The sequence below is a fragment of the Hyperolius riggenbachi genome, chromosome 1 (assembly GCF_040937935.1).
Source record: "Hyperolius riggenbachi isolate aHypRig1 chromosome 1, aHypRig1.pri, whole genome shotgun sequence".
Taxonomy (NCBI): Eukaryota; Metazoa; Chordata; class Amphibia; order Anura; family Hyperoliidae; genus Hyperolius; species Hyperolius riggenbachi.
In genome coordinates, this window is record NC_090646.1 from 469,824,349 (window position 1) to 469,839,736 (window position 15,388).

Below are 15,388 nucleotides of genomic sequence, written 5' to 3' on the forward strand. Positions count from 1 at the left end.
GGGAAAAAAGAAATTCACTTACCTGGGGCTTTGCCAAGCCTCCTGCAGCCGTCCTGTGCCCGCGCCGGTCCTTCGGTGCCCTCCGGTCTCCCTCCGCGGCTAAGTTTCGTTTTCGGCCGACTGCCAGTAGTCCTCCGGCAAAGCGTCCTCTTCTTCCGCATTCCCTGACGTAAAGCGCGTCATCCGGACGCGCATTATGGCTGGGTATGCGTTCCATGGACGCGCTTTACGTCAGGGAATGCGGAAGAAGAGGATGCTTTGCCGGAGGACGACTAGCAGTCGGCCGAAAACGAAACTTAGTCACGGAGGGAGACCGGAGGGCATCGAAGGACCGGGGCAGGCACAGGACGGCTGCAGGAGGCTTGGCAAAGCCCCAGGTAAGTGAATTTCTTTTTTCCCCCACAGTTAAGGTTCCCTTTAAAGAGACGCTGAAGTCTCCCGAAAATGAGGTTTTTACTTTAAAAACCTCATTAACATTATTGTCCCTCTTAAAACACCGCAGAACCGCGGCTGAAAACCCCTCAATTACCCCAAACCCGCCCCTTACTCAGCAGACAAAATCCACGATTTTCTTGGTCGTGGATTTTGCTACCGCCTCTATGTGCGTCAATCAGCGCGTATCTCCGCCTCTCCCCCACCCCTCTCAGTGAAGAAAGACAGAGGGACGGCGATCCGGGCTGATTGACGCGTATACAGACAGAGCTGCGCTGCCTATGCGGAAGGAGCCCGCAATGTACCCCTGTGAGTTTGGGGTGATTGAGGGGGTTTTCAGCCGAGGTTCTGCGGTGTTTTAAGAGGGACAATAATTTTAATGAGGTTTTAAAGTAAAAAAACTCATTTTCGGGAGACTTCAGAGTCTCTTTAATGTGGCCATTTGTAAGCTGTCTTGGTGGCCATCTAACAGCATGATCTTTAGCCCTGAAATTGCAATGCTAATCCACACAAAAGCCAAGTTGCTTATTCTCTCCAACGACAAAGCCAATTACTCCATGCTCTTCCAAGTCTTATTCCAAGTATTTTCCTTTAAGAAACAGATGCATAAATACAAATTTTAATATCATTATTGCTCACAAAGCAATTTAGTATATTAGTTTTAATAGAATAGTCCTTCAACAGTGAAATGCTAGGATGGTATCATCCCTTTATTCCTCTTGCGGTCTGCCATTGCCCGTCGATTGTGATTTGCTCTGGCTCCCTTGTTGGATTCTTTCTTCCTGCGTTCCTGTGTAGTCTCACGGCTCTGCCCCTGCCCACGGGCTGCTCCCACAACATTTGCGGTGTTGTCATGCTTAAAGCTGGAAAGACAAAAAGGTGTTATACTTTACAGGGGACATACATGACAAGTCATAACAGTGTGGCTATGAGAGGATCCTGCTGCAACCCTTCCATGCATTTCCTCCCTCTGTTGAATGTGCATACAGATTGCACAGGGGACGAGTGTATTGTTAAAGCTACGTACGTGCGTGCGTGTTTCACACAGGTGCTCTGCCAGCATTAAATACAGTCGATTACCAACATCTGCACAATTCGATCCTGTTTTTTCCGTCATCTGTGCGGCGCTTAGGCAATCCTGGAAGCTACAGAGTTCAGAGCACACAGGCAGCGTTTGTGTATTTAGTTACATCAAAGCTCATTGGCTTCTCACAGAAGCCATTAACCTTCCCTCAAGGACACTGATTGGCTCAGGGAATACATGCCCTCGTTCACTAATCACAGATGTGTCAGTCTCGGCAGGTGCGAGCGGCAGGGGTGTACCCGTGCATGGAGGTATGAGATTCAAGCAACGTATTAAAACGTCCCGTGTACAGTTAACAGCTGCAAACAGGACATTTTAATGTGTCCACTATGCAGTAACAGATTAAAGTGTACCAGAGACTGTTGTATATGAGAAATGTATACATACCTGGGGCTTCCTCCAGCCCCCTCCGGCCTGATCACTTCCACGCTGCAGTAGTGGGAGCAGTAGTACTGCGCAGGCGCAGATCGCTCCCAGCCACGGGTGTGAGGCGGAGGAGCGCCCGGCGCATGCGCCGACTGGCCGAACTTACGGGACCAGTTACAGAAGATTCAGAAGACGGGCATGGGAGCGATCAGGCCAGAGGGAGCTGGAGGAAGCCCCAAGTATGTATAAATTTCTCATATGCAGCCATCTCTGGTTCCCTTTACACTCCAAAATTGTAACACTACAGAAGTAGAAGAATGAACAACAGGGTAGTGATGCTACAACTGTTCATTTAGGTGCCAGAATAGCTGCTGATGTGAGAGCTTAATTATACATACTTTTGGTTGCAATGGTCTTACAATCAATCTTGTTTACTGCCATCAAATCACGAACATTCCTACAAACTTATTACAGGTGACTTAAAGCAATTATAAAGGGATTTTACAAATACAAAACAGATACTCGCCTAAGAAGAGGGAAGGCTCTGGGTCCTACAGAGCCTTACAGTTCTCCTCCTGGTGTCCTTGTTCCCTTGCAGGCTCCTCCGTTTGAATCTCCCACTGTGGGAGACTTCGGAAGCACTAGGGCTCCTGAAGACCGGCGGCTCAAGAGAGGGCGCGTGCGCAGTATGGAGCAACCCGTATTCGGAAGCCTGAGTGCTTCCGAAGACTGCAGAAACCCACCCAATGCGAAAGAGAGCAGGAACGGGGGAGCCCGCAGAGGAAGAGGAGAATGGGAAGGCTCTATAGGACCCAGAGCTTTCCCCTCCTTAGGCGAGTATGTGTTTTTATTTTTAAAATCGCTTCAGACTATCTTTAACCACTTCTGGACCAGCACCCTCTGCCCCCTTAAGGACCAGAGGGGGCTGGAGGGTGCTGGTCCCGCTTCCCGACGAATCGTCGCTAAACTCCGCCGCTCCCGCCGTGCACGTCGCTCTGTCCCCGCCGCAGGCTACTCTCTGCCGTCGGTATGACGGCAGAGCACTGTGCGCCGGTCAGGTGCCGCTTTCATTGGCTCCTGACCCTATCACTCCATGTAAGCCAATGGGAACGGCTTACATGAATGACAGGGCCAGGAGCCAATGAAAACGGCTCCTGCCCGGCGCACAGTGCTCTGCCGTCATAGAGGCGGCAGGGCAGCAGATTTCCGCGCAGACCGAGCGGGGACAGCGGCGGAGACAGGCAGGGGCGCGCGGTCAATGGGACGTAGAGTTTACGTCCGGTCAGAACCGCAGCGGCCCCTGCCCGCCGTAGATTTATACTGCGGCGGTCCGCAATAGGTTAAAGAACACCTGAAGTGAGAGAAGTAAGAAGGCTGCCATATTGATTACCTTTTAACCACTTATGTGGTTTGCGATGGTATATCTACGTCCCGCAGGAATTCAGTTCCTGCCCAGGGATGTAGATATTAGTCAATGGCTGCGGATGGCAGCCGCTCCCACGCGGATACTCGTCGCCGCCTGTTAGTGGGGATATAAATGAATGGGAAAGCAGTTCCTATTCATTAATCTAAGTCTCCGTGTCAATGAGATGCCTGCGTCGTATCTTCCAGAGTAACGCGTCCACGCATTACTTTATGTTTAGCGTACTTATTAGTACATGAACAGGAAATTATGTGTGAGGACATCTTGTGGCTAAATCGTAAAATTACGCCTACATCTACATTACACCTTTTTTATTTTTTATGAAAAGACCCACCATTACATTTACAATTAACCCCTTACCTTCCACTCTCTCCCATAGTTACCTAAATAAGTGATATGCTTTTTTTTTTTTTTTAAATTTGCATAAATATGAGTTACCTTAGGGGCTAAACTTTAACATTTATGTCAAAGGGGTACATTTAATGTTATTCATGATATTATGGGCTTGTAATTACCGGTAGTGATGAATACAAAATTGAAAAAATGCACCTTTATTTCCAAATAAAATATTGGCGCCATACAGTGTACTAGGGAAAAATTTTAAATGTTTTAATAACTGGGACAAATGAGCAAATAAAATGAGTGGATTTTAATTACAGTAGCATGTATTCGTTTAAAAAATAGTGGCTCAAAACTGAGAAATAAGGAATTTTTTCAATTGGTTTTTTTTGCCACTAAAATGCATTTAGAATAAAATAATTCTTGGCAAAATGTGCCATCCAAAGAAAGCCTATTTGGTGGCGGAAAAAAAACAAGAAATAGATTGTTTCATTGTGATAAGTAGTAATAAAGTTATAGGCGAATGAATGGAAGGAGCGCTGCAAGGTAAAAATTGCTCTGGTACAGAAGGGGAAAAACCCCTCAGTAGTGAAGTGGTTAAATAATACAAAGTGCCTGGCTGCCCAAGCTGATTTTCTGCCTCTATTACCTTTAGCCATAGACCCTGGACAAGCAGGCAGATCACATGTTTCTGACTGAAATGTGACTGGATTGGCTGCATGCTTGTTTCAGGTGTGTGATTCAGACACTGCTGCAGCCAAAGAGACAAGCAGGGCTGCCAGGCAACTGATATTGTTTAAAAGGAAATAAATATGGCAGCTTTCATGTCCCTCTCACTTAAAAGGGGTTATTTAAGCTGTTTAAAAAAAAAAAAAAAGTTTCACTTACCTGGGGCTTCTACTGGCCCCCTGCAGACGTCCTGTCCCAAGCTGGTCCTCAAGGATCCTCCTGTCCCCCGCTGCGGGTCACTTTTTTCGTCTAACTAGACGAAAAAACTGCACCTGTGCCGCTGGGAGCATCCTGTGCACGTGTGGTACAAACTTTTCTCCCAGCAGGGTGAGCGGGACGAAAATCTGAGAAAATGACCCACGGCAGAGGACAGGAAGATCCTTGAGGAACGACTTAGGACAGGACATCTGCAGTGGGGTGGTAGAAGCTACAGGTAAGCAAAACATTTTTTTAAGGTGTTCTTTAATGGTCACTTAAGATAGTTCAAATGTGTCTAGTGGGTGGACACAATGAGGTAGCAACAAGTGAAAAACACATTGTACATACGCATGTAAAATTCTCACACAATTATAAGGAAGGAAAACTGCAGATTACAAAACTAGTTTGCAGATAAGGTGGGAAAAAAAAACAGAAAGAGATGAAACCAGTGCAATACTCACCCCTTTCTTGCAAAGTAATTTGCTCTTCTAGCCTCTGCTCGTTCCCTTAGCACTGCTGGGTCCTGAACAAAGTGATCAGGCTGTTGAGAGAAGAGAACTGGTGAGGTGCCTGCGCAGCAATGATGAATAAAAACCGTCCATGTATGTCAGCGGCTCCCAATACTTCTCAGGTTGTAAAACACCGCAGTGATCCCCCATATCAACCTAAAATGTCTGTGACACATACTGCCATACAAAAAGAAAGGGGGCCGCGCTTCCCAAAAACATTGCACATGCAGCATTTGAATGGTTAATCGCTCAGGCATGCACCAACTCTAACAGGCTAAATGCACACCTTGCATCCAAACAAATGCTGCATTTATTTACACCATGGAGGATATTCACTTCCATAAGAGCTTGCATGCAAAATATCATGTACTGAACTCTTCCACCCCGGTGAGGTTATCCCCCTGGGAAGAGACTCTAATTTTAAAAAACAACAGGTCGCCTCGGAAATAACTTACACCTCTAATAGGCTAACTACAAACATTACATTCAAAACAGATGCAAATCATATGCATAAACTTAACATGCAAACAGCGGAATACAGGCTGGGAGCAGTTAGACTGGTAGTTACATTATATAGCGATTAGCCATTCAAATGCAGCTTGTCCAATGTTTTTGGGAAGCGCAGCCCCCCTCCTTTTTTTCTTTACTATATAATGTAACTACCAGGCTAGCTGTGCTAGCATGTTAAGTTTACACATATGATTTGTATCTGTTTTGAATGCAATGTCTGAAGTTAGCCTATTAGAGTTGCTGCATATATGAGTCTTTTCAGATGCGACCTGTTGTAGGATGCGCTGGACTCTCTCCTTACATAATGCCATACTTTATTATAGAAACCATCCCATTACAACTGTATTAAGCATGTAAACAGCTGAGAACAGGCAACTCATGAGGCTATCATGACACACACATATGTCACAGCCTATAAGCGAAGAACTGTTGAAGCATGACAACAAAACAATGGAAATCATGTAAAAACACTGAACGCGTTTTTGGTACCTTTGGACCAGTTTGCTGTTCAGCCTCCTCTTCTACCTCATCTTCATTCTCTTCCTCTCGCACTCTGAAACGCAGCACTTGAGGAATGGTGAAGGGCCTTTAAAAGGAAGAACACATGAATGCGATACTTTCCAGATGACAGAAAACATTAGAGGTTACTAATAATTAGCATGTAACCATGTAAAAGAATGTCATATTGGATCAGTTTCTGTTAGAGGAAACCGGAAGGTTTCTGGGGCTGTTCCGGACAAAATGAATTAATTATGCATGAAAGAAGAAAATTAAAGGAAAAAAGGTATGCTGGAGTACTTGCTTTTCATTTCTGGAAGAGAAGAAAATTGGAAAGTCAGTATCAGGGGAATGCGTTCAAATAATTACATTGAATGCCTATGGGCACACTAAAGAGGCGAGTCACTGCAGCAGATCTGCAGCAAAGTGCCACGACAATTCACTGTATTCACATCACACAGCCAATCGTGCAGAAACCATATTGGTTTTGTCCCCTCTCCTGTGCACCTTACACGATATATTCACAATTAACACAGTGAAATGCCACTACATGTCATTCCATTTCTCTTTTAATAACTTCGCCCCAAAGTGATTAGGCAGCAATGTCACAAAGCATCACAGTAAAGGGATTAAAAGAATTTGCTTACCTGCGACTGATCAGCTCATCATCAGAATCTGCATCATTTGCTCCAATTTGATTTCCATCATATGTGTCATCATACTCATCATCGTAATCTGCATCTGCTGCAAGTTCTTCAGAGACTATACTATACTGGGTATAGCGCTCCTTTTGCGCTGTTATTACACTTTTGTCTGCTAGTATCTCTGCTGCGCTTTCTGGTTTTCTGCAGAAACAACAACATTTAAGCTTTGAGTTGTACGAACCTCATACATGCAGCGTGCTGTGCAGATTGATGTTAGATTCTACAGTACAACTCTCTATAAAACATACACATTTTCAATATATATACACATGTACAGTGGTGTGAAAAACTATTTGCCTCCTTCTTGATTTCTTATTCTTTTGCATGTTTGTCACACTTAAATGTTTCTGCTCATCAAAAACCGTTAACTATTAGTCAAAGATAACATAATTGAACACAAAATGCAGTTTTAAATGATGGTTTTTATTATTTAGTGAGGAAAAAAAACTCAAAACCTACATGGCCCTGTGTGAAAAAGTGATTGCCCCCCTTGTTAAAAAATAACTTAACTGTGGTTTATCACGCCTGAGTTCAATTTCTGTAGTCACCCCCAGGCCTGATTACTGCCGCACCTGTTTCAATCAAGAAATCACTTAAATAGGAGATATCTGACACAGAGAAGTAGACCAAAAGCACCTCAAAAGCTAGACATCATGCCAAGATTCAAAGAAATTTAGGAACAAATGAGAACAAAAGTACTGTAATTGAGATCTATCATTCTGGTAAAGGTTATAAAGCCATTTCTAAAGCTTTGGGACTCCAGCGAACTACAGTGAGAGCCATTATCCACAAATGGCAAACACATGGAACAGTGAACCTTCCCAGGAGTGGCTGGCCGACCAAAATTACCCCAAGAGTGCAGAGAAAACTCATCCGAGAGGCCACAAAAGACCCCAGGACAACATCTAAAGAACTGCAGGCCTCACTTGCCTCAATTAAGGTCTATGTTTACAACTCCACCATAAGAAAGAGACTGGGCAAAAACGGCCTGCATGGCAGATATCCAAGGCGCAAACCACTTTTAAGCAAAAAGAACATTAAGGCTCGTCTCAATTTTGCTAAAAAAACATCTCAATGATTGCCAAGACTTGTGGGAAAATACCTTGTGGACTGTCGAGACAAAAGTTGAACTTTTTGGAAGGTGCGTGTCCTGTTAAATCTGTCGTAGAAGTAACACAGCATTTCAGCAAAAGAACATCATACCAACAGTAAAATATGGTGGTGGTAGTGTGATGGTCTGGGGTTGTTTTGCTGCTTCAGGACCTGGAAGGCTTGCTGTGATCGATGGAACCATGAATTCTACTGTCTACCAAAAAATCCTGAAGGAGAATGTCCGGCCATCTGTTCGTCAACTCAAGCTGAAGCGATCTTGGGTGCTGCAGCAGGACAATGACACAAAACACACCAGCCAATCCACCTCTGAATGGCTGAAGAAATACAAAATGAAGACTTTGGAGTGGCCTAGTCAAAGCCCTGACCTGAATCCTATTGACATGTTGTGGCATGACCTTAAAAAGGCAGTTCATGCTAGAAAACCCTCAAATAAAGCTGAATTACAACAATTCTGCAAAGATGAGTGGGCCAAAATTCCTCCAGAGCGCTGTAAAAGACTTGTTGCAAATGATCGCAAACGCTTGATTGCAGTTATTGCTGCTAAGGGTGGTCCAACCAGTTATTAGGTTCAGGGGGCAATTTCTTTTTCACACAGGGCCATGTAGGTTTTGAGGTTTTTTTTCTCACTAAATAATAAAAACCATCATTTAAAACTGCATTTTGTGTTCAATTATGTTATCTTTAACTAATGGTTAACGGTTTTTGATGAGCAGAAACATTTAAGTGTGACAAACATGCAAAAGAATAAGAAATCAGGAAGGGGGCAAATAGTTTTTCACCCCACTGTAAGTGCCTGACGTATAGCAAGATTTGGAGTTTTAGGTAGCGATTTCTACGGTTCAGACACAGAGGTGCTGCTAAATGACAGAGTCTGTCAGCTGACACAAACTACTTCCTAATGCAACTGTCCAAATGGTTGCTAAGAAATTATTATTGTGATAATACTACCCACCATCTAAGGTTAGAAGCAGAAAACCTGAGCCAGGAATTAGTGCATGAACTGACTGGGACTGCAGTTGCGCAAAAGGGTAGGGTCGGGCCGAGGCATAGGCTGGAGAGGCTCCAGCCTCAGGGCGCAGTGTAGGAGGGGGCGCAGAATTCATTCAGCTGTCATTCCTAATTGTGTTTGAAGCAGAAAGAAATAAGAAAAGGGGATACATAGCAGTGACTGCAAGCCAGAAAACTAGAGATTAAGGTGTTGGGAGGTTGTGGGCCCTGTAGCGCCTCTTAGTCTAATAGCAATCAGTATGTGGCGGCTGGGGTGGCAGGGATGGAGGGGCGCACTTTGGTGTCTCAGCCTTGGGTGCTGGAGGACCTTGTCCCGGCTCTGACAAAGGTATTTGATAAAACTGCTAGTTCACATAAAAATGCATCAAAAAAAAAAATATTTTTTTTTTAAATTCTACGTATTTTCAGTTTCTTTTCAGAGGTGCAGAGTCATCTGAATTTTACTGCATGCATTTCCACACAACGATGCCTAAGTAACCATTTACTGGGAAAGCTAAAATGTATTCCCTATGCCAGGGGCGTTTCTAGGGTCCCTGGAGATCAGTGGCACCTGTGGGCACCAGGAGGGGAGGTGCGCCGCGGCAAAAAATGGGCGTGGCCATGCGGTGAGTGGGCGTGGCCATGGGTGGGGCCAAATGTACATGAACTTAGCAGCGGTGTAAGCTACGGATAACGGGCCTGCCCATCGAAATATTGGACGGAGCCCCCTGTCCTTTATTTCGATCATTTACAATCAGTATAGGCATAGATCAAAGATGTATACGCACATACAATTTTGATTGGTCAATCACTGACCCCCAATTTCCCACCCCCGTGCAGTAAGTGGGCCAACAGACAATGAATTTTATGAACAGAGCTAAAATTGGCTAATCAAAATTGTATGTGTGTACCAGGCTTTACAGCTAATACTGTACATACTGAAAGTAGCAGGGATCAGCATACAATACAGCTGGTTTACAATCAATAAAGGCACAGAGTAATACACTGTACACACTGGAGGTAAATCAGCACACAGTGCAAGCATTAGAGAACAGCGTATACTGTACATACTGTAGGCAGCAGAATTCAGCACACTGCAGCTAGCGTGCTTAAAAATATGACGATCACGTTGTGTGGCGTGCTTATCGCGCCGCACCAAAAAATGGGTGGGCCATGGACCAGAATATAGGTGTGGTAACGGGTGGAGACAAATTTACATGAACCTAGCAATGGTGGGACATCAGATTAGGACAGTGGTGGCGAACCTTTTGGAGGCCGAGTGCCCAAACTGCAACCCAAAAGTCACTTACCGGTATCTATCGCAAAGTGGCAACAGCAATTTAAACTAAATACTGTACAAACGTTTTAACTCATACATGAACATTATGGAAAATCCAAGTTGAAAATAAACTGTGAAGATAAACAATTTCATCCATCCTACTCCTGAAAAATGTATTCAATTTTTTAGAACCTCCCAGTTTTATTTTCTGTTTTAAAACGCTAAAAAAGTAGGTTTAATGCTATTGTCTCATATGATAAGGATTCAGCTTTTCCCATAGTCATGTGACCCCCAACAAAACATATTCAGCAATCATGAGGCCCCCAACAAATCAGGAGGCCCCCAACAAGACAAATTCAGCAATCATGAGGCCTCCAACAAATCATGAGGCCCCCAACAAGACAAATTCAGCAATCATGAGGCCCCCAACAAGACAAATTCAGCAATCATGAGGCCCCCAACAAGACAAATTCAGCAATCATGAGGCCCCCAACAAATCATAAGGCTTCCAACAAGACACATTCAGCAGTCATGAGGCACATAAATAGACAGCATTTCACATAAATAGGCAGAATGCCCCCTTAATATGGTAGCCCCCCCAAGTTAGGTAGTGAGTGACAGGGACCCCCAGGTTAGCTAGTGAGTGACAGGCGCCTCCAGTTAGGTAGTGAGTGACAGGGACCCCGATAGTGAGTGACAGGGAGCACCTTTAGGTAGTGAGTGAGTGCCAGGGAGCCCCTTTAGGCAGTGAGTGAGTGCCAGGAAGCCCCTTTAGGCAGTGAGTGAGTGCCAGGAAGCCCCTTTAGGCAGTGAGTGAGTGCCAGGAAGCCCCTTTAGGCAGTGAGTGAGTGCCAGGGAGCCCCTTTAGGCAGTGAGTGAGTGACAGGAAGCCCCTTTAGGCAGTGAGTGAGTGACAGGAAGCCCCTTTAGGCAGTGAGTGAGTGACAGGGAGCCCCTTTAGGCAGTGAGTGAGTGACAGGGAGCCCCTTTAGGCAGTGAGTGAGTGACAGGGAGCCCCTTTAGGGAGTGAGTGAGTGCCAGGGGAGCCCCTTTAGGGAGTGAGTGAGTGCCAGGGAGTCCCTTTAGGGAGTGAGTGAGTGACAGGGAGCCCCTTTAGGGAGTGAGTGAGTGACAGGGAGCCCCTTTAGGGAGTGGGTGCGTGCCAGGGGAGCCCCTTTAGGGAGTGAGTGAGTGCCAGGGGAGCCCTTTAGGGAGTGAGTGAGTGCCAGGGGAGCCCCTTTAGGGAGTGAGTGAGTGCCAGGGGAGCCCCTTTAGGGAGTGAGTGAGTGCCAGGGGAGCCCCTTTAGGGAGTGAGTGAGTGCCAGGGGAGCCCCTTTAGGGAGTGAGTGAGTGCCAGGGGAGCCCCTTTAGGGAGTGAGTGAGTGCCAGGGGAGCCCCTTTATTGAGTGAGTGAGTGCCAGGGGAGCCCCTTTAGGGAGTGAGTGAGTGCCAGGGGAGCCCCTTTAGGGAGTGAGTGAGTGCCAGGGGAGCCCCTTTAGGGAGTGAGTGAGTGCCAGGGGAGCCCCTTTAGGGAGTGAGTGAGTGCCAGGGGAGCCCCTTTAGGGAGTGAGTGAGTGCCAGGGGAGCCCCTTTAGGGAGTGAGTGAGTGCCAGGGGAGCCCCTTTAGGGAGTGAGTGAGTGCCAGGGGAGCCCCTTTAGGGAGTGAGTGAGTGCCAGGGGAGCCCCTTTAGGGAGTGAGTGAGTGCCAGGGAGCCCCTTTAGGGAGTGAGTGAGTGACAGGGAGCCCCTTTAGGGAGTGAGTGCGTGCCAGGGAGCCCCTTTAGTGAGTGAGTGCGTGCCAGGGAGCCCCTTTAGTGAGTGAGTGCGTGCCAGGGAGCCCCTTTAGTGAGTGAGTGCGTGCCAGGGAGCCCCTTTAGTGAGTGCGTGCCAGGGAGCCCCTTTAGGGAGTGGGTGCGTGCCAGGGAGCCCCTTTAGGGAGTGGGTGCGTGCCAGGGAGCCCCTTTAGGGAGTGGGTGCGTGCCAGGGAGCCCCTTTAGGGAGTGGGTGCGTGCCAGGGGAGCCCCTTTAGGGAGTGAGTGAGTGCCAGGGGAGCCCCTTTAGGGAGTGAGTGAGTGCCAGGGGAGCCCCTTTAGGGAGTGAGTGAGTGCCAGGGGAGCCCCTTTAGGGAGTGAGTGAGTGCCAGGGAGCCCCTTTAGGGAGTGAGTGAGTGCCAGGGGAGCCCCTTTAGGGAGTGAGTGAGTGAGTGCCAGGGAGTCCCTTTAGGGAGTGAGTGAGTGCCAGGGGAGCCCCTTTAGGGAGTGAGTGAGTGCCAGGGGAGCCCCTTTAGGGAGTGAGTGAGTGCCAGGGGAGCCCCTTTAGGGAGTGAGTGCCAGGGAGCCCCTTTAGGGAGTGAGTGAGTGACAGGGAGCCCCTTTAGGGAGTGAGTGCGTGCCAGGGAGCCCCTTTAGTGAGTGAGTGCGTGCCAGGGAGCCCCTTTAGTGAGTGAGTGCGTGCCAGGGAGCCCCTTTAGTGAGTGAGTGCGTGCCAGGGAGCCCCTTTAGTGAGTGAGTGCGTGCCAGGGAGCCCCTTTAGTGAGTGGGTGCGTGCCAGGGAGCCCCTTTAGGGAGTGGGTGCGTGCCAGGGAGCCCCTTTAGGGAGTGGGTGCGTGCCAGGGAGCCCCTTTAGGGAGTGGGTGCGTGCCAGGGAGCCCCTTTAGGGAGTGGGTGCGTGCCAGGGAGCCCCTTTAGGGAGTGGGTGCGTGCCAGGGAGCCCCTTTAGGGAGTGGGTGCGTGCCAGGGGAGCCCCTTTAGGGAGTGAGTGAGTGCCAGGGGAGCCCCTTTAGGGAGTGAGTGAGTGCCAGGGGAGCCCCTTTAGGGAGTGAGTGAGTGCCAGGGGAGCCCCTTTAGGGAGTGAGTGAGTGCCAGGGAGCCCCTTTAGGGAGTGAGTGAGTGCCAGGGGAGCCCCTTTAGGGAGTGAGTGAGTGCCAGGGAGTCCCTTTAGGGAGTGAGTGAGTGACAGGGAGCCCCTTTAGGGAGTGAGTGCGTGCCAGGGAGCCCCTTTAGGGAGTGGGTGCGTGCCAGGGAGCCCCTTTAGGGAGTGAGTGAGTGCCAGGGGAGCCCCTTTAGGGAGTGAGTGCCAGGGGAGCCCCTTTAGGGAGTGAGTGAGTGCCAGGGGAGCCCCTTTAGGGAGTGAGTGAGTGCCAGGGGAGCCCCTTTAGGGAGTGAGTGAGTGCCAGGGGAGCCCCTTTAGGGAGTGAGTGAGTGCCAGGGGAGCCCCTTTAGGGAGTGAGTGAGTGCCAGGGGAGCCCCTTTAGGGAGTGAGTGAGTGCCAGGGAGTCCCTTTAGGGAGTGAGTGAGTGACAGGGAGCCCCTTTAGGTAGTGGGTGCGTGCCAGGGAGCCCCTTTAGGGAGTGGGTGCGTGCCAGGGAGCCGCTTTAGGGAGTGGGTGCGTGCCAGGGGAGCCCCTTTAGGGAGTGAGTGAGTGCCAGGGGAGCCCCTTTAGGGAGTGAGTGAGTGCCAGGGGAGCCCCTTTAGGGAGTGAGTGAGTGCCAGGGGAGCCCCTTTAGGGAGTGAGTGAGTGCCAGGGGAGCCCCTTTAGGGAGTGAGTGAGTGCCAGGGGAGCCCCTTTAGGGAGTGAGTGAGTGCCAGGGGAGCCCCTTTAGGGAGTGAGTGAGTGCCAGGGGAGCCCCTTTAGGGAGTGAGTGAGTGCCAGGGGAGCCCCTTTAGGGAGTGAGTGAGTGCCAGGGGAGCCCCTTTAGGGAGTGAGTGAGTGCCAGGGGAGCCCCTTTAGGGAGTGAGTGAGTGCCAGGGGAGCCCCTTTAGGGAGTGAGTGAGTGCCAGGGGAGCCCCTTTAGGGAGTGAGTGAGTGCCAGGGAGCCCCTTTAGGGAGTGAGTGAGTGACAGGGAGCCCCTTTAGGGAGTGAGTGAGTGACAGGGAGCCCCTTTAGGGAGTGAGTGAGTGACAGGGAGCCCCTTTAGGGAGTGAGTGAGTGACAGGGAGCCCCTTTAGGGAGTGAGTGAGTGACAGGGAGCCCCTTTAGGGAGTGAGTGAGTGACAGGGAGCCCCTTTAGGGAGTGAGTGAGTGACAGGGAGCCCCTTTAGGGAGTGAGTGAGTGACAGGGAGCCCCTTTAGGGAGTGAGTGAGTGACAGGGAGCCCCTTTAGGGAGTGAGTGAGTGACAGGGAGGCCCCCTCTCTAGCCGCCGCCGCTCCCCCCCCCCTACCTCTCAGCAGACCTCAGGATCAGCGGCGACCCGACCAGATGTACGAGCGGGCGCTGGACGCACCCGCTCGATATGCGGAAGTGATGTCACTTCCGCATATCAGTGCGGGCGCTGGGTCCTAGCGCCCGCACGATTGGTCGCCGGCTCGCCGCCTGATCCTGAGGTCTGAGACGCGGCGGCGGCGGCGGCTGGAGGGAGCCGCTGACAGAGGGGGCAGCGGCGGCCGGGAGATCCGTGGCACCCCAGGAAAGATTGGGGGCACGTGCCCCCCTAAAACAGGGCTAGCGACGCCCCTGCCCTATGCAAAACCACATGTACTTGCAGTCCACCAAACACATTAATTTGCAGAAATTGGCTATGCCTAAAGACACACTGCTGTCTGAAATGTGTCAGACATTTTTGTCTGTCCTTCCTCGATGCAAAATAAAGAGTGAAGTTCTCTTGGAGCAATGTGTTTTGGATTTGCTCTAACTGTTCAAATAAATTTTATGCAAATTTATGTTAATTTATATGCAAATATATGCCGCATGAACATTAACCAATCAATTTAAACATGGGTGGGACTGGTCTGGTCAATTTTCAAGCTACATATATTTACATAAAAATGTACATAAATTTGCATAAAATCTGAAATATTTGCATTTCATTGATCATCCCCAGTAATGAGGAAAAAAAATGCACACCATTACGTATTATGACAAATTATTATCTGGTCTAGAACTCTATCAGTTTCTAAAGTTACTTAAAGGATACCACAACTGACATGTGGCATAATGAGATAGACATGGGTATGTACAGTGCGTAGCACACCAATAACTATGCTGTGTTCCTTTTTTTCTTTCTCTGCCTGAAAGAGGTAAATATCAGGTATGTAAGTGGCTGACTCGGTCCTGACTCAGACAGGAAGTGACTACAGTGTGACCTTCACTGATAAGAAATTCCAACTATAATACACTTTCCTAGAAGAAAATGGCTTCTGAGAGCAAGAAAGAGATAAAAAAGGGGGAAATTCTTATCAGTGAGGATTACACTGTAGTCACTTCCTGTCTGAGTCA

General features: G+C 48.5%; 1 protein-coding gene across 1 annotated transcript in view; it reads right to left on the minus strand.

Annotated features, from left to right (window-relative positions):
• Positions 1 to 1,049: 1,049 nt before the first annotated feature.
• The window catches only part of ASCC2 (activating signal cointegrator 1 complex subunit 2), a 54,543-nt gene continuing 40,204 nt past the window's right edge, over positions 1,050 to 15,388 (minus strand). Inside the window, exons 15-18 of the mRNA XM_068240415.1 lie at positions 6,736 to 6,933; positions 6,080 to 6,176; positions 5,033 to 5,112; positions 1,050 to 1,295 (exon numbers count right to left, since the gene is read on the minus strand). Coding sequence (XP_068096516.1) covers positions 1,124 to 1,295; positions 5,033 to 5,112; positions 6,080 to 6,176; positions 6,736 to 6,933 — 547 coding nt within the window. The 3' untranslated portion in view covers positions 1,050 to 1,123. The remainder of the gene's footprint in view (positions 1,296 to 5,032; positions 5,113 to 6,079; positions 6,177 to 6,735; positions 6,934 to 15,388) is intronic.